At 40.3% G+C, this 26,549-nt stretch overlaps 1 protein-coding gene across 1 annotated transcript; it reads right to left on the minus strand.

Annotated features, from left to right (window-relative positions):
• Positions 1–1,572: 1,572 nt before the first annotated feature.
• Positions 1,573–25,867, minus strand: bard1 (BRCA1 associated RING domain 1). The gene is made up of 11 exons (XM_051403531.1): positions 25,662–25,867; positions 23,466–23,522; positions 22,437–22,585; positions 20,757–21,820; positions 20,090–20,170; positions 17,567–17,739; positions 10,962–11,088; positions 10,706–10,838; positions 9,344–9,436; positions 3,764–3,861; positions 1,573–2,074 (listed from the first exon to the last, which is right to left on the minus strand). The coding sequence occupies exons 1-11, from the start codon at positions 25,739–25,741 to the stop codon at positions 1,727–1,729; spliced, it is 2,403 nt and encodes an 800-aa protein (XP_051259491.1). The 5' UTR covers positions 25,742–25,867; the 3' UTR covers positions 1,573–1,726.
• Positions 25,868–26,549: the final 682 nt, after the last annotated feature.

Raw genomic sequence — 26,549 nt, forward strand, 5'->3', positions numbered from 1 at the left:
AAGAGCTTTGGGTAATGACTGAAAGAATCAGGACAAGCACACAAGCAGCCAAAATCAGTTTCCTTCACAGGGTGGCTGGGCTCACCTTTAGAGTGTGGAGCCTGGATGTCTGGATGGAGCTCGGAGTGCTCCTTGGCATTCAAAGGAGTCAGTCAGTTAAGGTGGTTTGGGGCATCTGATAAGGATACATCCTAGACGCCTCCCTGTGGAGGTTTCCCCAGGTTTGTCCAACTGGGAGGAGAACCCAGCGCAGGCTCAGAACATGCTGTTGGGGTATTACATATCCCAGCTGGCCTTGAAAAGCTACGCAATTCTCTAGGAAGTGCTCAAGGATGAGGCTCGAGGGAGAGATGTCTAGGCTACCCTACTGGAGTATGAGCTCTTAAAATTATTGGATGTTTACTTGTCACAAGCTACATAATATGCGTGTCAGAGTTGGGTTATATTAGTTTGTACAATGTGTTATCCACCAACATAATGAGTGAACAGCTGGCCATCACAGAGAGGGGGGAGACGTGACATTTAAATATGAGGATAATGGTGCACATTTTCAGACAGTCTCTCCTGGAAGGCACCCATGCCTTTTTACTCAGTTGTCCATATAAACAGTGAAAGAAATTGTGAAAACCATAAAGTTCAAACTCTTGCTCCTTTCTCAACTCTACACATCTGACCAATCACAGTCTGAAGTGGTTGTGAAAGTCGGTTTCGGAAAGTTACAGAAATGGTCAGACACCCCAGCCCCCAAATTTGATGTCGGAAAGATGTGGGGGGAAGAGGTTCTCAAAGCTATTCGACCACCTGACGAGAAGCAGAAGAAGCATACTGGCAGCTTCAGGAGGTAACAGTTCCACTATAGATATGATTTTTCTGAAGCTAGTGCTAGCCTCTAGCCTCACAGTCTGTCATCATCTGAAATGGATGAATGGAACTATTTTGAGTATTCGTTTTCATGTAGGTTTTCTTAGTCAAAGAAAAAACCTGCTAACTCTGGCCTGTATGGTGCTGATGTTATTTTAAAAGGATATTGATGTGTCAAATACATCTCTTTCCTGGAACTTAAGCCCATGTTGCTTAGAAAGATGTTTAATGGAGCGCTCTGGTAGCTGGCACACTATGTACCGAGGCTGAGTCCTTATAGCAGGTGCCATGGGTTTGAATCTGCCCTCTGGCCCTTTGTCATGAGCCCTCTCCTGTCCATTTCTCATCTGTCCTGTTACATGAAGTGGAAAAAGCCCCAAAAAATATATAAAGAAGAAAGAAAGAAAGATGTTTAAGCATATTGCTGTGAAATGAAGCCACGCTTTAGGACGGTTTTTCCTCTTCGCCACGATTCCTCCTTGTTGCAATTTTCAAGCAGCATAGGCGGCTGAGTTTGACGTCATTGTTCTGTAAAGCACAACTGTCAGAAAAACATTGATAAAAAGAAATGAGAAGCTTTGAGGGATATGATTCAGATGGGTCACACTATTTGGAACTGGTTCTCAGCTGGAACCTGGGACCACCGGTTCATACTGTACAGTAGGACACATCACACTCTAAAACACGGCCCAAAAACAAAGAAACAACAAATTGTTCAGATAACTACTTTAATTTTTGATTTTGAGAGCCACATTATTGTTCTATTATTGTTTACGTGATTTACTTTATCACCACATATAAAAAAAAGACATAATGACAAGTGGTATCTCAGAGCAAAATGATTATAGAACTTGTGAAAAATTGTTTACACCAAGGTCTGTGGGTCTGGCACTGGGAGGAGGCGGAAGGCTGTTATGCAGTTGATGAGCCAGGTGGAGGGAGCTGACCACACCTTACCTCGCCTTACTACTGCCGGCTTGTGAGGGCCCTGGGGGTCAAAAATGATGTACTGGGTGCAGAGGGCCTGGTCTGAGCCTGGCAGTGCGTGGTAGGCAGCAGAACTCAGGGTCTGTGTCACATCGCTGTCAGGCTTGGGCTGCCGGCTCAGGAGCTGACCTCCTCCCTCTCGGAGCAGCTTGGTGAGCTCGTCTTTGGAAGGCGCCTTAAAGGAGCCAAGGAGGAAGAAGAAACAGCCATCGAAGAGTGGTGGGAGCTGAATGATTAAGAAAAAAACAAATTCAGCCACTAGTGAAAACTTCTAATACTTCCTTGTTACCTGTTAGACCTCTTATCTATTATCCTGTTCTATTAAAACACGTTAGTCACTCAGTGCCAGCATCAGGATAAAACCTCCTTGTACAAACAATGGCAGAAGGCTTAAAATCTCACCTTTTGTCTATGATTAGACACTTTTATTTACTTCTTTACAGCAGAGCCAGGAGACATTTTTATCAGCAGTGTTCTACAGCCAAACTCTGCTGCTTTAAACAGCAATGCTAAGTGGTTCAGTGAATTAGGCCACTGGAGACTGTTCTATTCACAGCATCAATGAACTCAACTGTGTTGCGATGTAAACTGGCTATCTCAAGAGTTTCCAATAGAAAAACTTTGGTTGGATTTCATTTTTGATGCATGTGACCTTAATTTATGATTACACTTGATGATAATGTTGTTGTTGTTTTTCCACACTAGACATTTTATTCAGCACAAGAGGGAAGAAAACAACAACAAGGACATCTTAAATAAACTAATCTACAGTTTATTATCATGTCTGCCTGTGCAGGATCATCACTACCACAAACCCTGTATTCATCTGCTTCTTAAGCCTCTCAGAGTGTTGATATCTTTCAGGGAATAAAAAGGGAATTGCTCACAACATAGTTTACATAAACATAGCCTGTAAAAAGTATTCATTGCCCTTGGACCTTTTTATGTCAGTTTTACAACACTGAATCACAATGGATGTAATTACAAACTCTAATGACAGACTGTAAGCAAATTTCTACAAATGTATCAATACTAGGTATGAAAAATAAACTGTCAAGTTTACTAGAGACACATTCAGCAGAAAGTAGTGAGTGTATGTAAATAGTCTGTATCAGCTTTGCCATTTAGAAGATGCAGTGTGCCCCGAGTCTTCTTCAGCTCTGTCAACTTTCATGGTGACTGATGAGTGAGCAGCGATTTTCAAGCTGGGCCACAAATTCTCGTCTTGGACTGAGGTTATGACTCTGACATGGCTACAGCAGGACATTAATGTTGCCGTTTTGAAGCCACTCCTTTGTAGCTTTGGCTTTGTTTGGAATTGTTGGCTTTCTGCAAAATAGATCCTCTCCCAAATAACGGTTCTTTTACAGACTGTGGAACTTTGCAGTATTTTGCTGCATTCACTTTAGTCTCTATGTTCTCAAACCTTACCAGGCTTTGAAGTGGGGATGGCATGTTTCTACTGATGCTTGGAAAACACCAAACCATAGCCTTAAATATAGTCAAAAACACTGTCTTCCCTAATTGGTACTTTTCTGTTTGTGTTTCTGTGTTGTTTATGTGTCCATCTATCTAAAAACAGTTGGCTGCTTAATCAAAGCTATATGTGCGGCATGGCAAAGCGGAGGCGAATGCTATGTATATTTCTGTAATTTTTTTTTAGTTAAAATGAATTTGTAGAGATTTAAACTATTTGGTTTCTCTCTGTCAAAAAAAAGTCCAATTACACAGTGATTCATCATTTCAAAACACAAAACTTTGAAAATGTCCACAGGAGTCCTTTTAATGGCGTTCTACACTGCTGAAAAATAACCATGTGTCACTGCCTGGAAAAACTAATTTCTCCCAAGAACAGAGAGTCTAGACAATCTATACTTATCTATTTCATGTGTTTGTTTGTATGCTTCTCAATTACCAAGCTACATCTGTTGATGCGACTGCGCTGGGGGCCTTCTCCCACTTCGTGCTCCGTTTCGGGCATCCACTTGCCTGCCTGCAGACATGCCTCCACCCCTGGCATCAAAGAGAGGAAGAAAAAAAAAATTAAAGCTACAGCTAATTATGTTGACTTGAAAGAGTGCGACAAGGCAATTGCGAAGGGGGGATGACAAAGCTCATGTCTGTTTTATCACAACGAGCCGAAAGATTTCAAGTATTGGCAAAGCTGCAGTTGTTGACAGAGAAAGATGCCCACAGCGTGATGGAGTTAATGATGCAACCCTCGTTTTAAGTATCTCAAGCTTAAGCGGAATTCGAGCATCATCTCTTTTCTCTCCCTCTCTTGAGGTTTTACAGAGTCAAATTGTGACTGTGCGACAGCCAGCATCCCGGCATTTTCGAGTTAGAAAAGAATCTTTTGTTCTACATCCTTAAGAAAAGAATCTCTAAAGACAGAAAAGTTTTATAAAAAAAAGTATAGGCGGATACAGAGGGGAAAGAAGTCACATTTTAATGACCCATCAATGTCACAGACAAAAGAAAGGCCTCTGAACATAACACATATCACAGTGCTGCTGTTCTCCGTAAGTGTTCTATTACAGAATATTGTATGCTGGAGATATATTTTTAAAAAATGCATCTGAACATATTGAAAATAGATTTGGTTGACAATACTGCAGTTCGCTGTAAAAAAACAACAAAAGAAGTCAAACAGACCTGAGCATAAGGCTTGGCTTAAATAACTATTTTGATTGTGCACCTGCAGATACTTCTCACAACACTTCCAACCATGAGAGACGCAAACAGTCCCCCTGACTAAATACACATCTGCAAAGTACCTAGCTTTCGCCACACCCACACAACGTTGTGATTAATTTCACCTTCGGTTGCAGTTTAGTGTTCCACACAGCTGCTTCCAGCTGTGAGATATAGTGACATGGACAGATTAGGGTAAAAGTGTGTGTGCATACACCTTGTCACAACATAGCACCCCATCATGAAACACCAAATTGCATGCATACAGTACATGCACACAGTCTCCAGAACATGAGATGGAGTGTAATTACATTTCTTCATCCTCCTTAATTACAGCTTTCATTCACGGGGACCCTGCCAGAAACTTGGGCAGAGAGGAGGGGAGATACTGGGGTTAATCGCTCCGGACGATGGCGCTTAGTGCAGAGGATCTATTAGCATAGTTGCTAATTATGTTTACAAAGACTGAATGCAGAAAACATCTCAAACTCCTTCCTTCCTGAGTCAGTAAAATTAGTGAAGAGCCAGATCACATCCTCGAGAGCAACCGGAACTGCAATCTCACTTTGAGGACAGCTCACTGAGAGGGGTTTGACTGATGGGAAAGGCCAAAACTGACACTTCATGATGGGTTACAATAGCTCATTCTTTATTCATCGTCAGTGTAAAAACACAAGTATTCAGGTGTGCACAGGTGGCACAGCAGCAAATCACTGACCCACAGTTGAGTCCCAGGTTCAATCCCTAATAGCGATGCCTCCGGCATGGCCATGCGTCCAAAGAGGGCAGCTGCCCCAGTGAAGCTTCACGCTGGCAGCTGAAAAGAGACCGTTAGAACTCATGTGTTGGGAGGAAACACATGGGTGCACAGACACCCTCACTGGGCCAACAGTGGGAGGAGCTGTGACAAGAGTGCTGGGAAATTAGCCCATACAAATAGGGAAATAAAGGGAAGAGAGGAAGAAAAATAATATTAATAGGAACGTTTTGGAACATGCACTTTTTAGCTTTCTTTCGAAAAGTGAGAATTAAAGATCAATCTCTCCTGGGAAAGTTTGTACTGTCCAAAGTGAATAAAATATGTCTGCCATTATACATAAAGCCACCTTCTTTACACAATGTGTCCTGTTTATTTAACTCATAAAAAATATATATATAGAAAAAGTCAATCAGTGCAGCTATAGCGTGGAGTTGCCAGATACAGATGGCCAGCACAAGTTTTAGTTTCTATATAGAAACTTGGCAACTATAATATAGCAGAGCAATAGAACTTGGCATGCCCTGAAGCCACAAACTGTCATTTTTATATTTTTACAGGTTAAGCAAATGAGATACAACATGTTAATTAGTGGGGTTTTTTCCCCTGCTTTCAGTCATTTTGCTGAGGTAGGCTAAACACATCCTGACTCCAGCATGGACATTGAGATCAATATATCTTCTGATGGCAGTCTTATAAATTCAAATAAGTGTAATTTATGGAGTTAGATTTGTGTCTTTATTACATGCGAGAAAATAAATGATCTGAGAGAAAAAAAAATATTTGAGAGGAAAAGTTTTCATACAAATAGCAAAAAATAATAATATTTGAGACTGAGTATTTTCTCATTAGAACATAAAAAAATATAAATTTGAAATTTTTAAAATTATTTCTGAGAAAGAAAAATCTCTCTCAAAATACTTTTTTTTAACTCTCAAATATTTTTTTGCTATCAGTGTGAAAAAATGTTCTCTCAAAACGTTTTTCTTCTCTCTCTCAAAACGTGTCTTTGTTCTCGATGCAATTTCTTGCTCTCGTGTCAGGATTTTGCTCTCGCTGTGAAAATAATGTCATGGGTGGGGCCACGTTCCTATTGGCCAGTCGGGTGAGAAACGTCTTGGGAGTCGAACTGAATCATTACACCATTGTCGATTCACCGGCAGCTTCACTAGCTACATTAGGCAGAATGAAGTGGATTGTCACGACGTCTTCGTGTTGCAACAAAATGTAAGATTAATAATGAGGTAAGCTTGGACTTGGTCTAGTTGACAGCGATGGCAAGCAAAGGCAGGTGACAGTGAGAACTCGGCTGCTTGTGTGCACAGACACACAAAAAACAAGGACAGAGACAGATAAGATGCCACTGTGATTGTCATGAGGGAGACAAGCTGTGTCAAGTGCTCAGCCTGCGTGGAGAAAAGAGAAGAGGAGGGGCTGAATATCGTCCAGACACACACAAAATCGTATACAGTGACACAACCACACACGTAAAAACACACATTCAAACTTGAAATGGCTTACTGGCAGAGACAGAGACAAGGGTGCATGCTGTTATACTACACACACACACACAAACACACACAAACACACACACAGTGAAGAGATGCTACTGACGGATACACCAGTCAAGGGCACACCAAGGTGCCAGAAAACTCTTTGACAGCAAGTCTCTTTTTACTTCCCCTAAAGCAGACTTCCTCTGAATATCAGCTTGTTGGCTTGGTTCAAGGATGCCAGGGAGACTGGCTGAGAATAGCTAAGTATTTTTTTTTGTATGTATCAAAAAAGAAGAGAGTTGCCCATCTTTTTATCACTAGTGATATTGAAGCCTTGAGATGTACTGATTTTGGGATTCCATCCCTCAGTCAACCGCCCTCTCTATGTGGCTGTCAGACATGTAACAGTGTTTCCTCTATGTTGATTTTGGAGCGGCGGCCCGCCGCTGTTAAAATTCTGCCGCCACGGTATCAGAAATGGGGCAGACGCACAATGTAGTCACGGTTGCCTTTTAAATGATCCTGCCGACATAATGCACCCCCATTGGCTGCCGCTCACATTGCAATTTAACAACAAGTAGAACTATTCAGAGGTAATTGGGGCTGTCCAGTTTAACTCCACATACTGTTGTGTTGATGTAGTTTATTGTCAAATCGTTCGCTTTCTTCCAAGTCGACTATTAAACTAACAGCTCCACCAAAAACGTCCCCGCGGTGGGTCCGTTTTAATTGGACAACGTTCAACTTGTCAGTTCTCAGCTCAACGTCCTGATATCAAACATCTGGAAACATTAAAACAGTAAATATATTTGTTTGTGTCGCAGCGAAGTGTCACTTCTGTTTCATACGTAAAACGTTTGGGCGTGACGGGGGGGAATCCTAGAGGAAACACTGTGTAAGCATGTGTGCGTACACACAGCAGCTGGCGCAAACAATTTACCTGAAAATTGCTGGTGAAATATGTTCTTTTAAATGTTTCCTGGGACATTTCATGTGTTGCAGGAAATAAAAAAGTAATGTGTTTAGAACTTCCTATTCCAAACACACAGCCTGATTCCCCTAAAAGGTTGCAGAGGAGAGGAAGTACAATATTGAATGTACATGGCTCAGACTAATTTGGTACTGAGGAGGAATTAACACTGGAGTAGGACCTTTGACGAGACAGCAGCCAACCAATACTACTACAATTAGTAAAAATATCCTCATGTTTCCAATAACATTTGGAAACCAAAGTGACAAACTGCACATTAGCCAATACAACTCCATCGTTTCTGAGACAGAGATGGCAGGTAAAATGTTCTTTGGGATTCAGAGAAGAGTACAAAACCTATAAAATGACTCCAAACAGCTTGTGCAGCACAATCCATTTGTTCTGCACTGTGGTTCCAAGAGTCCAATATTTACCTCCTAGATTTTTCACTTGTCCTACACCATGCCAAGAGGCACCTTACTGCAGCAAACATAACTTCTAATGCTGATAGAAATACCCTTTCTATGGATAGAGCACCCTGGAACTGAATACAAATGTGACCTTGTAGGTAGTACACAAACAAAAATACATGCAGTTGCCCGAACTAAACAGTCCACCATGTTACTCCACGTAAAATGGCGAATTGCTGTTTCTGCTGATTTTGTATGGACTTCACAAGATAAATCATATGTATTAGGGAGGCATGCTAGTAGGCATTTTTTGTTTTTTGTTATCTTCTTCTGAGAGAGCACTTTCCCCGTTTCCAGTCGTTATGCCGAGCTGAGCCAGCCAGCTGCTGGCAATGGTTTACCAGCAGACATCTGAGTGGTACTGAGCTTCTCATCTAAATCTCAACAAGAAGGCAAATAAGCATATTAAATAACAGTGGGAATAAAGCCTTATTTAACAAAGTGGGCATTTTAAGTAGCCTCGAGTGACATTTGTACTCTTTTGTCTAATGATAAACAATCTATTACTTATAACCAAAGCACTTCAGAACTGTTTCTGCTGCTAGAAATTAAAAAATTACAGTCTGTGTGAAGAAAAGCTAAAATGGTTAAAGTGGGCAAGATTTTAATCAATAGTCATGATCTCATTGAGTATAAAAATACTTTATTCACAAATTTGCCTCATGTTATTCTGAGCTGCAGTGATGGGAAAAGGCGTGTAAAGTCATCCAGACTGAATTAATGACTGTCAGGAATGAAAGGAGCTGAGCTGAATAAATATCCAAATGTGGTTTTCATTTATTGTCATGGTGAACTCTAACTCTAAAATCTCAGAGATAATAAGGTAAATATTTGAGTTTTGGATCTATAGTAAAATTATTTGGATTTACACAGCATGGAGGTGTATGGATTTTATTTTGCAGCCACAGCTGCTGCTTTAATTAAAGCTATCACAGGTTAGCCAACCTTATGCTACAAATGCATTTAACATTCAGTATAGTTTGGATAAAATCTGATCTGTGTCACTGCACTAAGAAGTTACCCATGTTCCAACAGCACTGTTTAACATGGCATCCTAAAATAGCATCTATAGAGAAGTACTCCAGACAATGGCTCACTTCATACTCACAGCTGAATTTGACAACCCAGCAACCAGCAAGAAGACCCAGGAGGGTGGAGTAGGTGGTGGGCATGTGTCCTTCTGGCAGTACGACATGGCTCACTGGAGGAAGAAGATACACAGACACACGCACGGACACACGCACGGACACACGCACGGACAGCAAATTAAAAAAGGCACAAATGAGTTTTGCTACACATACACAGAAGGTTTGTTGAGTTGTGTTAAAATCATTAACCCATTCTTTGAGTTTTCTAACAATTGACACAATTCTACTCAAAGTGGATACTGATTCCTCGTGTATCCACTAAATACAGTGCATTTCTCACTCAGTTAATAATTTACTGCTGTCCCTTACTTTGCCTGGGTGAACAGGTAAACCTGCTGGAAACATGTCAAGCAGTTCATGGTAATGATACAAAAGACTAACAGCTTATTTTAAAAAAAACACTTTGGACATGGACATATAATTATAGGTTAATTAAAGTTTAAATACAAGCTTATTGCCTTTTCATTGAACAAGTGAGCTTGGCAGACAAGTACAAAATGAACATAATTATATCTCCAGGGCAAACCTTCTAACATTGTGCATTGACCGTGGATTTGTAGCCTTGAGTTCAAAAAATTTAAAAAAAAAAGAAGAAAAAAAAACATTCTTTGAGAGTACTAACGTTCATCCCTCCGGTCAGAGGAGAGTTGTGAGAAACACTTCTGTTTTTCATTAGTGCTTATTCATCACTCTGACAGTACCTCCAAACATTTTATGAGGAATGATTTCAATTACTTTTGCTCTCTGGTGTTCCCTCAGCCATTACTATGCAACAGTGAAGGAGCTGCTGTATCACAAATGATGTATACAGCTCTAAAAGCACTTGTTAGTTACTGTTGAACCTTCATGAGTGATAATGTTCAAGCACCTACTGTTCGCTTTTACAATTCAAAAGGGTCTGTGGATGGTAGTAAAACCTGTAAAGCTTGGCTCTGTAGGAAACTGATCAGTCAGATAGAAATCCCATCTTCATGGAGGTGAAAGTACTGTTTATAAGGTTCATAACAAACAAAATACAGAGCCTTTGGTCTGCCTGCAATTTACCCATCCAATAGATCTTTCAGTTAAACAGGACATGCAAATTATAGCTGATTACCTATCAGAGTGTTTATCAGTGAACAAACATACCAGCCATGGTCCCAGTGTACCCACAATTGGCTGGTAGCTGCTGTTAATTTGCAGTGTTGCTGAGAGCCCACATGTCTCAAACAACACCATTAAAAAGCAATCACATGCGGCTGGTATTATAAGAGGCTTTGCCTGGAACACTGAAGAAGTCTAACCCCTGCTGCGGAGGTTTTTCTGTACCACACAAACATTACCTGAACCAGAAAAGGTGTCAGCCATCTTCCCTCCCAATAGCTCTCCCAGTTCGGCCAGTTGATGCCGTTCTGGCTGTGACAGCTTGCTGGCCAGAAACAGAACCATTTCATCTCTCCTCACACAGTTGCTCACCTAAGAAACGACATTAGAACGTGGCTTAGAAATGTCTAGGTCTATAATGCAAGAATATTTGCAATTTCAAAGGAAATAATAATAAAAAAAAAGAAACTTATTCCCATCTTTATGTGGACGTACCACAGAGAGACTCGCTGAGGGGCTATGAGATGTATTAGCATATTGGGTTCCTTCTGAGGCTTCCTGGAAAATCTCCAGCATCTTCAGACTCACTGCGTAATCTGCCGGCCGCTTTCCATACAGATTACTGTGAAGAAGAAAATTCAAAAGATAAAGTGTGTCAGTGTCTCACAGTATGCATACACTTCTGTATTTATGCATTTCCGGCCATGAAGACCATCTGGTGACCAGAACTGATGAGCACAAACATGACAGCACCAGACTGATAAAAAAAAATTAAAAAAACAATTCAATGTACTTTACAAAAACCCCTTCATGTGAACAGATCTTTACTATCAGTATACAAATACTGAATCTACTGGTCCAATGGTGTGTCAGTGAGCCATGATGCAGAGACTATAAGATTTAAAGGTGCAGTGTGTAACATTTATGAGGCTCATTGCAGAAATGGAATATAATATGCATAACTAAACTTAGCAAAAAAAGTAAGGACATTTGTGTTTGGTAGATTATTTCTCTGTGGTAACAATGCTTTTTGGCAATAAATCTTATACCGTTGGAAAGGTAAGGGAAATAGGGCTGCCAGGAGTCCTGCCATGACTGCCTTTCACCATCAGGCCCATTTGCGCTGGTGTAGGCAACACGTGCACTGGAACCTGAACATGGGGAGGAACGTTATGTTCAGGGATGAGTCCAGATTCTGCCTATAGCAGTTGGATCATAGGGTCGAAGTGTGGAGAAGACGCGCAGAACGCTATGCTGACTGCTGCACCGATAGAATAACATCTTTTGGTGGAGGCAGTGTGATGGTATGGGGCGGCATCTCCCTCACTGGAAAAAAGAGGCTTGTCATCATTGGAGGCCATCTCAATGCAGAGAGATATAGAGATGAGATTCTGCAACCAGTGGCAATCTCACACCTCCAAGATGACAACGCTCGCCCCCACAGGGCGGGGTTTATCAGAGACTACCTCCAGAATGTGGGAGTGGAGAGGATGGAATGGCCTGCCAGCAGTCCTGACCTCAACCCCATTGAACACTTGTGGGATCAGCTTAGGCGTGCTGTTCGTGCCAGAGTGACCAACACAACCACGTTGGCTGACTTGCGACAAATGCTGGTTGAAGAATGGGATGCCATCCCACAGCAGTGTGTGACCAGGCTGGTGACCAGCATGAGGAGGAGGTGCCAGGCTGTTGTGGCTTATGTATGGTTCTTCCACACGCTACTGAGGCTCCTGTTTGTGAAATGAATAAATTGTTAAATCGCCAATATGTCTTGTTTCTTCAAACTTCAATCATCCAATCCACCAAACACCAAACGAGTCAATTGCAGAATAAGCCGTTTGGCATTGGCAGAGAAGATTTGGCAAATTTTTCATGGGCGCAACCCACATACTCAGCTCTGCTGCTCATCCCACAAGTGCATGTTCCTTACAAATGGGGCACCATTTGAAAGGGAACTAAACAGGCTTCCAACGGTATAAGATTTATTGCCAAAAAGCATTGTTACCACAGAGAAATAATCAACCAAACACAAATTTCCTTACTTTTTGTGCTAAGTTTATACTTTCATTATTGTATAATCACCTGAAAATAAGAATATATTACGTTTTTGGTACTTTAGAATAAGCCTTTATATCTACAGTCACATTCAATGGAATCTGCCATGTTTCTACGGGAGCTCAGGATGACACGGTCTCAGCTAGCCTTATTTCTTGGGCAGGTTGTTCCAGAGGCTTGGAGCACTGACAGCACAGGCTCTGTCTGCCCATGTATCTCAAACAATGATCCTTTTTGTACTTTACAGAAAACCATGTTTTCAAAAAAATGTTGCCTTTCACATCACAATCTGCACACACACGTAGTACACAGTTCTGGCCGGGGACCACTTAAGCAATTCTCCCTTTTCAAATTATATCGTCTTGTTTGTCCTCTAGAGGTGTAGGAAATGATTTGAAATTATTGCATTGCAATATTTAGTTTTGAGACAAAAACAAAATCAATTAAATTCCCAAACGCTACATAGCAGTGTTGTAAGCGTAAACTGAGGGCTATTTTGTTGGATGTTACAGGTACTATGATAAATACAAATGCAGATCCTACTGTTTTGGTTGCAAAACATTTTTTAAACTCATATTTTATGAATATGGTGGTGTGTTCTTTAAACTATGATAGTTTTCTTAAAATTTGATTTTTTAAAAAATCCCAATATATCACACTATACATCATTGTAATCCCTGTATCATGATACTTATCCTATTGCCAGATTCTTGCCAATACACAGCCCTAGTCTCCTAGCAACTTGCAAGAGACTTACATTTTTCAAATCCCAACTCTAACTAATTATCCATATATTTTTGTAACAACCTGCTGCTGTCCTGACTGACAGCCTATGTGACAAAGCTTTCAAAGACACTGACGAAGAATTGAAGTTACTTTGTGATAAGTCCAACAAGATAATCATTCTATATTATTTCATCACAATGCATGCACATTTGAGGTTGTTTTGTTCACTGCCCAAGCAGTACACACACACACACACACACACACACACACACAAAAAAAAAAAATCAATATTTGCCAGTCCAGAGCTCTGAGAAAAACAATTTGCCGATGTCACACCCTGCTTGTTCTGTGAAACTGTGCACCCATGTGTGTCATTCACTTGTTGGAGCATAATTGTTTGATATCAGGGTGAGCTGAAATCTGTGCTCTACTCCATTCCATGTCCCTTTAAAACACACTAGACTCACTGCATGCAAAAATTAAGGAATTCTCATGGCTGCGTAACATTACTGAAAAGTGCTGACTTTTTAGCGTGTAAGCTTGCTCAATTACCTAAATGTATCTGGTGAGAAGAGCACATTACTTTTACAGAATAGTATAGGTATTTAACTGCAATACACGCTACTCTAATACACAGTATGTTTAAAGGTCATCACAAAAGCAGCATTTTCCACATCTTGAAAAGATGAAATTGCAGACCTCCCCTGGTTGCAATAGTTATATTGAAGAAACACCTTTAAAGTACGAATGTTTGACTTTGACTTTGAGAGAGATCCGGGAAGTAAGACTGAGGTCACCTTGAGGAAAGAGGAGAAAAGAATGAAGAAAAGTACAAGGAGGAGGAGACAGAGAGAAGAACCTAGCCCAGCAGGTCGTCTCTAAAAGATTAGGCGTCAGCAAAGATAACACCTGGGGGACAATTAATAGGTCCACTGGTCCATAAAATATTTCATTTGGATTCATACCCCCAACTCCATGCACACACAAATACAAACAAACATAAAATGTCCCTAAAGCTTATACATATGCACACACACACACACACAAGCTGGTTTTGCAGCTGCACGTGAGACGAATATCTGAAGGAAAAATAATAAAGCGTGGAAAATTGTGAGGGAGGTAAAGTCACAAACACTCTCCTACAAGCCTCTGCTTAAGTACACAAGTGGGAGGAAGGCGGTGGTGGTTCTAGAGGATAACCACTGTAACCATGAATCTTACTCTAACCGGGAGGAGGAGATACAAATATTACTCTCAAGCTGAACACAAGTACATAGTTCAATTCAGACCGAACACCATCCATAGCTGTTCTACAGAACATCCCCTCCTCACCAACATAACATAACAGTAACAGTACTGATAACAATAGTCATAATAATAATTAATTATAGCCTATTGTTGATTGATGCATACCTTTAAGAACTGCTACTGTACCTGGTTAAAACACATATGTTTAACTTAATCTACATGCATTTATCTACAGGAACATTTCTGTATCAAATGTACTTGTCCTTAAAGAATACACACAGAGTACTGTGTGCTAAGATTCTGAGGTAAATTCAAAATTCAAACCACAGCTGACAGAGCTTTTGAACTATGTCCGCTCAGCAGTATGTCTTAAAAGGAGCCATAAATCTAATGATAGACACACGTGGCAAGCAACTGATGAGGCAGTGGGCGAGGCCTCAATGCATTTTTAATCAAAAGGTTCATTAGCTACATTTCCTTCTTTAATAATCCAGTCTCAGTTTCTCCTGATGGCTGGATCAGTTTGGGCGTTGCAGCTTATAGTTGATGACAACAGTACATGACTCACCCAAGGCCTCCATTTAAATCTATAGACTTACTGAGTATTGTCCTATAATTGTTATGCAGATGACGCTCTCTGACGCCAAACTGCATAAATCACACTTTGCTTCATGCTCCTAAAAATAGCTCTAAAAAAACTATAACAAAAAACGTTGTCATTTGAGTGGGGGGAGAAATATGTGTAATTCAGTGGATAAGAGCCAAAAATCGGTATTGTGCACTTTTTCTGACAACAGGATGAAAGTTTCAACACTGAGAGGGAGTACATGGAGTATATTTCAAAGATTAGAAGAAATGAGAAAATGGCATCCATCCAGTGGAAGGCGAAAACACTGTCTCATCTTACTGAAAGTAAGCCATGCAAATCAAATTCAACAAAATATCTCATGGAATGTCTGGACCAAAGGGTTCTGTCTATTTCAAATGTCATTGCTGTAGTCAGTATTGTATGTAGTCATACCGCTAACATGTGGACGTTTGCAGTTTGACTTTGTATGTAGTAATTATACCCATCCAGTGCATTAGAATTGACGAGGCACAAAGGTGATGTTAATTAAGGTCTGTATGGATTCAGTGCTTCAGGCTTGGGGTGGTCATTAGGACCGGGCCAATTCACATACGTTTTGTTTTCTCATTAACACAAATTAATTTTCATACTGACATTGCATGACATGAACAGTTACAATCTAGAAACCTATCAGGAAAATAACATGCAGTAACATTATTTGCAGTACATTTTTAAAATATACAAACACTACATCAGAGTTTAAATTTGTGAACATAACATATGCTACCAGCTAACACCTTGCCAGCCTCATCCTGGCTGTCCAAATGTGCTGCACTGGTAGATATTTATGCTTACAGGACTGAGACTTATAGTCAGGAGCCCTGCTGTGCATGCTGTGTAGCTTCTCAGAAAATGCTTAAACCTGTTGTTTTTGAGATAACAGGGAATGGCTGACTGTATAGAACATTAGCATTCACTTAAGAATTTGCCTGTTTTAAGAGTTTCCTCTGTGTTTTCTAATAACCAGCCCAGCAAGTCAAATACTTGAGCTGGATAGAAAGTGGACTCAGTCACTGATTTAGAGCACAGTGACCAAACAATGAAAATCTGCAAAACCTGTATTTCTGAACCCTGAGTTGTGTGCCAATCACTCCATTAGGGATTACATTGGCAGATGTCTTAGTTGGCCTCTTGTGTATAGTATATGCGTGTGTGTTTGTGGTAAGTGAGGAGGCTGGGCCAAGGATTACATTCATCTTGCAGCGTTCTGACAGACAGTCCCAACCACTGCAACTTTTAGTAACAAAGTAAAGAGGAGAAAATGTAAGACCTGGCAATCGAGACCTATTGAAAGCAATCAGATAAATACAATGAAGGAGGGAGAAGACAGAACATGATTGGTGTAAAATGATCCCAAGGAGAGCGCTAACTGATCAGCACACTGACCCTGGTCAACTACTTTATTGATCATGATGATTAACCAGCATCCTCTCCCTCATTATGGACATTGTGCTATGCATCAACCCTGCCTCCACAGGCCAGAAATGCTGATACAGCATCAAGTGATTGACCAACAACTAATCAGCCTCAGTTGATTTTCTATCTATCCACTATGTACTGCACTAACCCACGCCTGCTCCTGATAATAAAGAATTGAATGCCTGGTACAATAACTAGTAAGACAGGCACATGACCATTTATCAAAGACATAGAAAACAAGCACTGGTCCAGAATAACAGAAGCACCTCTATGATGTAATGCAATGAAATACAATAGCTGTGTATTTAATATTAACTTACTTAAAATGTTCAATTTCTGACTCAATTTAAACTTGTTCTATTTCGACCAGCTCATTTATTTACATATATAAAAAGGGTGCAAAAACATTCAAAGGACCTAACAAATTAGAACTTGCTCATCATATTTTTCTAAATAAATTACACCTGATTGCTCACAAATCATCACAGTTTTTCACATTTAGGAGTACATGCAGTATTAGTTAATACATCGGGTCTTTGTCCAACACCAGTTCACAGCTGCGTTTTCATTTGACTGGAGGCTCCTGCATCTTGTAAGTAAGCGATAAGTAATGTTTTTAAAATGAATTTAGTGATAAGATTGAATGTGCCTGGGACCAGAACACAAAGCACCAGGCTAAAAGTTCTGTTTATTGTGTCAAACATATCTATTGGAAAATCTTGTTCTCAGGTCAGACTTTCTGGTCAGCAAAACATGGAACCTGTGAAGATAATCACTTGTCCTGCACCAGCCCTTTTTCACAGAGAGACCAACATAATGTGAATACATGGCTGACCCTGATCTTGTGGTGGAAAATTATGTGATTTGTCTGACATTGAGGAACCCTTTATAAAAGCCACACTCTTTCTGCAGTGTTGTATACAGCATAAAATTGTTGTTACACGCTTAAAATAGGCCTACAGCGTTATGGCAGCATCTCACCTGTACAATCAATAAACTCTAAGCATAAAATAAAAACACTTACAGTACGTTCTGCGAGGCTCCAAGCTGCAGCAGCAGTTTGACAATGGCTTGGTGACCGTTCCTCACAGCATCATGGAGTGGAGAGTCATTTTCATAGCCAGGCGTATTCAACAGGGCTCCTCTTGAGACCAACACCTCCACAAGTGCCAGGTGACCCAGGTTACATGCTTCATGCTGGAACAAAAAGGAGTAATTCTCAGAAGTCATCCAGTTCAGCTTTGATCCAGTTTTTCTTGGTATACATTCTAAATTCTCATTCATTTTTCAATCACTGCAATATTTATCTTTCTTTCCCAGTTGATTCTATTTTAGGTGAGGTAGGTGCTTCAAAGAGTTCAAATAAATTTGAATCTTTTTAGGGGGATGTTTTAGATTTGAGTGTTTAGTTCTTCCTTGGGGTATTTTGAAAACATGAGGAACTCAGATAACGTCATAACTGCCAATCAGATATTACAGCTTAATCACAGTTCATTAGTTTTGTAGAATTAAACTGATATTGAGAAACATCTTCTGAGGAGAAAACTTAAATATCATCCTAAGCTGCTTTTCCAAAAAAAATAACATTAATGAGGAATATAGCTCAATAAAAGTGAGTTTTTCTAAAGGTTATGTTTGTAATTAGAACCTGAAGGTAATTTGATCAAATTGAAGTCCAGTGTGAGAGCATTTTATGTGGGAACGAGATTAAGATCCATTGCAGCGACTACTAAATATTTGTATTGGGAAGCCAGTTTGTGTTCCAGTTCAGTTTCATTGGTAGTCTAAGCAGGAAACAGCATGCTTTTAGCTGCTATACAGTATATAACACATTTACTTACCAAGGTGCTGTGGAGTTATTCTATCAACTGCACCATGAATAAGCAATTATTAAGAAGTATTGCAACTGTATTTGTTATTACATTAAAATGTGCCTCTCCCTATTTCCCACCAATACAAATTAAGATGTAATGCTCAGATACTCTCAATTTTCATTAATCATCTGTAGCAGACAAATGTTTATTTTGCTTACAATGAGAAACAATTGTACACGGAAGAAAAACCTTTTTTTTTTGTTTGTTAGATCAAGTTTAGGCTTGACAAACGCTGTGAGCACAGGCAAATGTTCTTTAAAGTTTGTAACCCTACATTAGCTGAGCAATAGACCCATCAGGTGATGAAAGTGCAGGACTGGAAAAAAATACACATCAGGGAGGTCTAGATGGCTCCTTTCCCTCTTAGATACGTACAAGTCTGTCAAATATGAATACGTCATGCTCAAAGCTTATTGGTAGCAATTTGAGATCAGCTGCAAACTGTCAAAACTCAAATCAAAAACTCAAGTTGGAGTGGAGCATCTTGACAGCGAGTAGCCACGTGAAGTGTTGCAATAAGATAGCGGAAAACACTCTCCTGCTTATTCTCAAAGGAAAAAATGGCTCAGGCAGCACTGAAGGATTTGCTAGTTCTTGGCATATGCAGGCAGCTCCAAAAAGACATACATATTTTGGGGGAAGGTGGCATGCATAAAGAAAAAATGGTTGTACGTACAGTAATGGATTCTCTCAGGATTAGAAGAAGCTTTGATTTCTGGGATGACATACTTACACTTCACCTGATAATATACAGTCCACAATGACATGGAAAGTAAATTTTAAAGTATGTCAGTATGTATGTTTCCCCACGTAAAAAGAAAAAAATAATCGGAAGAGGGGCTGGAAGAACTCTTTAGCCCTCAATGACAGATTCTTGATCCATGCCCCGCCCACCAACCGCTGCTTGCTAGGTTGACCGGTGAAAGACCAGTGCACATCAAGATTGCTAGCATTACAGGAAACGCTGGAGATTCAGCCATAGTCTACATGATTGAGCCTCAGTCAGACCCAGACTCAGATGACGAGTCTGTTGTGCGCAAAACTTGGTGACTAGCAGACATATCAAAAATGTAGTTAGCATCCTTTATTGTCTTTTTTTTTTGTTGTTGTTAGCTTGTAACCGTCAGTGGCTAACACACCGTTAGTGGTTGTGTAACATGTTGTCAAAACTTTCACTATGCTAGTGCAGACTCTCGCTCTCTGTACTGACCAGTAAGTCCACTCAGCACTCAAGGTTTGCAGTTTCTCAGATCTCAGATTTTAGGCAAGTGTACAGACATCACCTTCTTCAGTCCAATTCTAAGTCTTTTTTTTTTTTAAACTTCTGTTGCAGTTCAAGATAGCCTTAATGCAATAAGCAACAGTACAAACAACAGTTCACATGGCAGAAACAGGGATTAACACGTGAAAAAAATGTAACAAAAGAACTATTCTAGAGAGGAAAACTAACCTTGCATGCATATTCATAACAGCAGCGTAGTGCACAATGACTGCACATGTTGGTTTACTGGAGATGACACTACAGTTAATAAGAGCTGGCCAGAGCAGAAAAGCTACAGTGAATGAACATCTGACAAACCAACAAGTAACTGTTTTGTTGATGAAACATTCTGTCTGTTTTTCCAAACAACAAATAAAGCTTTCACACATATCACTTGGTGTATTAGTCTTACCAGAGGTGTCCACCCAGCATTATCCTTCAGGTTAGGGTCAGCCCCCTGGTCCAGCAGTTCCTTGACAGCCTCTACATCTCCCTGCAGGAACCAGAGAGAACAACAAACCTGAGGTCAGAATTGCAGACCTGTAAATGCAACCCTTCAAACACGGCAACTGATCCCAGTGTACCAGAGCCCCGGTGTTTATCAATCACACTCCACAATGGGCCATTGATTACCTTGTCTGGGATCCAGAGGGGGATTACTGCTATGTTTACAAGGATTACTGCGAGACAGTTTATTCTCAACGGACCGGAACATAACGGTCTGATCATCTGAAGACTAATATGTTCAACTGAGGGGGAAAAAACCCACACGAAGAGAAGACATTTAAACCAGAAGAATTATATTTGGTGCATTTTGAAAGAAACTAAAAAGATAATGAAGAACATTAAAGGTCCAAAGCTTGCACCCTGCAAAATCATAATTTTAACTGGCATATTTTTTTGTTTGGCCCTTTTTTGAATAATGAAAGACAGAGCAGCAATTTTAGGGACAACATAATTTGATCTTTTATAAGTAAATTTAACAAATTTAGACTTATGCTTATAATTTAAATACCCAATTTATCAAGGGTGTCGTGCAAAGGGAAAGCAACAGAGAAATGGATTAGGAATCTATCGACCTTTATAGCAGCTAGATGCAGCAGGGTCTCTCCCTTGTGGTTCCTCTTCATAACTGCGGGGCTCCCTGAGGTGGGCCGTCCAACAGATGCACCGCGAGTACAGGGAGATTTTCTACCAACTGTGGCTAGGACAGAGGGGCTGTCACCTTGCTCCTCTCTTGACTTTTTGATGCTCTTGTCACACCTGGGGCTAGCTGACGATGGAGGGTTAAGGACAGCTGGGGACATCTGTGATTTTCTCCTCCTGCCTGGGGAAGTCCTGGGCCTTTTTGGGGTGGTCTCCAATGTGCCGACCTTCTCCTCCACTCTGGATCTTTTTGAGGAATGCTTTGGGGGAGAAGCTTTGCCCTGTTTTTCCAGATTGTCAGTTGTGGTGGGGTCATTTGCGAACAGTTTGTCATGCCGCACGACACTGTCTGACGTGCTCTGAACAGGCTGGGTTGGGTCATTCAGTACAGTGCCTCCTGAGAGACTCTCCCTCATGGTGTTCATGCCAGGGCTGAGTTCATTACCACTCTCTCGTGTAACTTCAGGCTGCACCTCGTCAGACATGACAACAGGACTTAAGAAGGAAACCCTCTTACTGGACCTCCTTGCCAGTTCGGCACAGGGCTGCTCCTTTTCCTTCAAGTCATCTACCTCCTCTGTGATCCCCCATTGCTGGTTTATGGCCTCCAGCCTGTTTTTCTTCACCTTCTGCTTGGTCTGTTTCTGTGTTGTCCTAATGGCCCCTTGCACCTTCTTGCTGGGAGCATTTTTCTTAGTTGACCTTTTCTTACAGTTTCTGTTTTCATTTTTGCATTTTTGAGAGGAAGAGGAGCCAGAGTCTTGGGAGGATGAGGTGAAATTGAAAACTGACAGGTCCTGACATTGAGTAGCAACGGTGTCCAGCTGTGCTGCAGCTGTTTCTCCAGAAGACCTGTTCTCTGGCACGGTGACCTCTGAAGGCTTCTCCACCATGCAGCGTACCTTGCGGCTGCGGGGGCTGAACCAGATCTTGAAGTTTTTCTTGTGTTTGAGGACAGGGCTCTCAGGCTGTGCTTGAATGTTGGCTAGAGACGAGTCTGCAATGAGGTATGACAAAACAAAAAAACCTCAAAGTTCAACTAAATAAAAAGTTACCCTCTTGCGTGTACTACAATCTTTCAATGTGAACTGCTGTCAAAAAGGCTCTTTAATGCTTTCTAACACACTACCTGAACAGATGAAAACCCAATAAGACCAAACTTTTAAATTATGCATGCCAATCAATAATACTGACTTTTGTGAAAAGGAGAGAAGCACCCAATCAGCTTCTTAAACCCATATGTATTTCTGTGTAAATTCCGATACCATAACAACCTGCAGATTTGTTCTCATTTTAACTACAGGGCTTAGAAAGTTGCCCTGTCGTTCTTTGTCAAAGCCGAGATCTACTCGCAAACTAAACACTACCGTGGTTAATTGCGTTGCATAATTACTGTCATTACCAGGATGCTGGATCGCCCGATGAAGATAATAAACCACAGGAACAAGGCACTAATACTGTCATTCAGAGATTAGATTGGCGGAGAAAAATGTTTAATGTTTCATCCAACAATTGATAAAAGGGGGTGTGGGCAGATGAGATAATGAATAAGACACATGGATTTGAGGAGATAACTTGTTAATTATGCTTTTAAGCTGATGGTTACCACCTACCTGGCTGTTCTGTGGGATTGAGCAAGGACTCCAAACCAGAGAAGAGCTGTATGATGCTGCTGAGCTGTCTGTTGATTTGGATGTCCTTCACCCATGCAGGACTGTGACACACCACACAGCCATCTCCTGCTCGGTGGCCAGCACAGCACCTAAGCAATAAACACATCTTGGATCAGGAGTCCACTTCTCAGTTCAGTAAGAAGAAATACAATGAGCTTATTGATATACCTTTTAAGACCATTCAGTCATGAAGGGAAGGAATAAATTGAGACTATAGTTCATGCCTATAGGGACGTTAATTGACTTAAAGACTTTCAACACCATGCATTGCCAAGAAACCATGCAATTTTCACAGACATGCAGTATTTCATCTGCACAAAGAAATAAGCCCCATGACGGTATATATATAGATATAACTACAAAATGTTCCATCATTTATGAAAAAGTGAGCTGTAAAATTACTTTATTTTTCACATCCCTAACATTAATGAAATACCTGTAACAATAGTGCTGTCATATATATTATATAACAATAATTGATTATTATTACTGATATTAATATGTTAATCCTAATATAATCATGCAATTAATCTTTTTTTACATATATATATAACAAAATCCAACTGAACTAGGCCTCTCCTCTAACCTGAGACTAGAAGAAAAAGACTGCACTGATTTTTAGTAGCAGGAAAGGTGTTAAATAGAAAAAAATAATTAAATCAAATCAAGTTTATTTGTATAGCCCTTTACAATAGCCGAAAGGTACCCAAAGTGCTTCACAACAAAGCCATAAAACAATACATAACACATACATAACATACAAATACAATTAAATTATTATCACTTTACACCGTTTAGTGAACCAACAAGCACAATGCCAGAGTCCTGCTAGTAGAACACCTGGGTGGAATGGAGCCATTAACATTATTAGTCGCACCTGTGTTTGACAAATAAAAATGTCCACCATGTGACCGGTCTATTGTTAGTGAGCATGTCAGTACAAAAGACATTTAGCTGAGGGTACATTACCTGCACAGCATATGCTCGCACATTCCTAGACACACAGGTTCCTTCATTAAATTTGAGCTGGAAAAAAACAGAACATTTAAAATGTTCAGTGCAATCAGAACAGGAAAGATCACCTCCACCTCACTGAACACTTGTTAACCTGCTGTTCACGCTCCAGACACAAAAGTGAGGTTTCATGATTGAAAATTAGCCATAGACAGGCCACTTTCTGACACATGCTAAGAAACTAATTCTGTTTTTCCTCACCTAATTAAGGGTTTAAGGGTTAAACCTGTGCTGTATGAGATGCTGTCCTTCGGATGAGAATTTAAACCAAGGTCCTGACTCACTAGTCATTAAAACTCCCAAGGTATTGCAAAGAGTAGGGCATTCCTAGTGTCCTAGCAAAATTCCCAACCTGACTCTTTCCATGTGGCCACCTAATCGTACCCTGGTGTAACTGGCTCTGTGCTTCCCCCCCTCTCTCCACCTCACGCTGATGTATGATGAGCATTCGTAATGGCTGCCGTGCATCACCCAGGTGGGGGCTGCACATTGGTGGTGGGTGAGATGAGTACCCCAATCCCCCTCAATCTGATCAATGATAAAGTGCTATATAAATGTAATCCATTATTATTAATATGATTATTATTATTATGTTGGCATGATAACATTAGTTAAACTCTGACTAAACACAGAGTAAAGCTGATGCTGATGGGAATGTTTTCTTCCCCCTATAGAGATCATCCTGAGTAGCTGTACTATAGTCTGATTGGGTAATTGCACTGGATAGTGGAGACCCTAAATTTAACATTTATTTTGCATCTCAACAGCCACCAGCACAGCGAAGGAGCCCTACTACACTTCTCACAGACTCTTCACCCTCTCTACATAGTGAAGGGGGGGGTCTGATTGGTGCCCCATTATCCTTACTCACTTGCACTGTCTTTCAGAGGCTGTACTGGGCTCTGTTTTAAAGCTAGAGTGAAGATATGAAACTAGATCACCTAATACATCCACTGGTACCAAACAATCACGCTAGCATGTCAGAAAGGGAAAGAAAAACTGGCATGGTCATTTTTAAAGGGATCCCTTGACCTCTGAAGTCAAGATATCTGAATGAAAATGGGTTCTATGGGTACCCACAAGTCTCCTTTTTTTAAGACATTCCCACCGCCAATCCAATGCATTTTCTTTGCATGTGGTAAAAAAAAAATATATATATTTTATCCTAGTATATTTGAATATTTCTGCAGACTGGGGTCCGTAAACAGTATTGGAAATGCATAAATTGTGAATGACTGGAAAGATGAGACACATACTTCATGCCACTCCTGCATTAGTCAGTGCCCCACTTGGGACAAAAAAACAGTCTGGAAACGCCCCAGCTTTAGAAAACCTGTATGCATGCCTGGAAAATGTTGACAAACACAATCAGATTTAAAGTGTCCTTTCTGTAAAGCTTTTGCACAACATGCCAGCTTGTCCATCCTCGGGCTACCCCAGCTGCTTTGTGTAGTGTGTACCGCCATGTGTTGTGTGTTTTTATTGTGCCCAAACCATATTGTTCTATTTATCTATGATGTATTATCTTGCTTCCCATATTGTGTTGTGTCTTTTATAATGTCATGCTCTTGTCTGCACTGTGCTCCTGTGTTACTGTTGCACAATTGTTTATGTTTACTATGGCACACATATAAATGAGTTTTCAGCAAAGCCCTACTAGACTTGATTTGAGATAAGTTGTGAGTGAACTTGAACACGGTACAAGCACACCCCAGCAGAGGTTGACGGACGTATAACGACACTGATGAAGGTCCCAATCTATTTATTCTACAATAATCAGCGACTTCTGCAACATTGCTTATGTTTGCTGGCAAAGTTGTTCTGATTTAATTTGATCTAACTTGAGTTAGTCGTGTTGGCTTACTGTTAACGTTAAGCTGAATCGATCAGCCGGTCCTATTCTAACCAGTGTAACTAATCCTGTTCAACTATTGCAAACAGGCGTTATAGACTGTTGTCAGCTTGTTAGCGTCTTTTAGCATTCAAAATAAACCCAGCTCAATTTACCACAGAGACGTGTAACGTTAAATGGTGCTGACTGTAGCTGCAGTAGTAGTGTATTTTATCGTTAACGTTACACAACAAAGGACAGTCCTTTCCAACTAACGTTAGCTAGCTCACTTCTACAGTTACATCATAACATTATATTACCATTTGGAGCAAAGTAGCAGTCGTCGAAAGTTCGCAACCGCCTCCTTCGTGTTCCTCCAGTCCTTGTTGTTGTTGTCCATTCTTAGAAGAAGTGTAATTTGTTTCCTGGTCCTTCTGTTATAACTTTGCTTATGAACAAAGACTGCAAAACAAGCCGAACTTCCTTCCTGGATTCTTGCATCTCCCGCCAAAGATTTACGGAAGTAACTTGTGATGGTTGCCGTAACAACGGCGATGACGTAAGTTCCGGCCCAACCCCCAAATATTGAATAAGATATATATACATAATGTGTAAATATACAGTTTGTGACATTGTAGATGTCGGAATATTATTTTAATTTTCTTTTAGTATCTCTTGAGTTCTTAAGCTCCATTTCTTCAACTTCTTTGGGGGCCAATTGGCATATACTGGACACAATTATTCATATTGACACTGATGTTTGCTGCAGCTTATTTCTATATAATAGCTGGCCTGATAAATAAGTCAACAATAGTTTAATGCACTACCCAAGGCATATTATAGATAAATATGCATTTATGTGCCTAAATTAGATTGAATCAAAAATGCATAAACAAAATGTATGTATCCCCTGCCAGGCCTAATGCAATATTGAACTCATATATATACAGAAGAAATATTATGTTTGAGTCATCTGGGCAGCTTATGTCAATAGCAATACTTCTAAATGAATATGTTCATGTTTTCTTCTTCAAAATCAATTTTATTTTAGCTGTGACCTATGGCTATATCCCCTTGACTCTCTTCATCTTACATGTTTGTGTGATTACCTGACTTTGTTCTCTTCTTCAATGACTTTTAAGAGAATAACATCAGGCATAATGTCATAAGAAATCAGCTGGATTTTTAGTGGTCTAGGTCAACCATAG

Source organism: Dicentrarchus labrax, unplaced genomic scaffold, assembly GCF_905237075.1.
Source record: "Dicentrarchus labrax unplaced genomic scaffold, dlabrax2021, whole genome shotgun sequence".
In the NCBI taxonomy this organism is placed as follows: Eukaryota; Metazoa; Chordata; class Actinopteri; family Moronidae; genus Dicentrarchus; species Dicentrarchus labrax.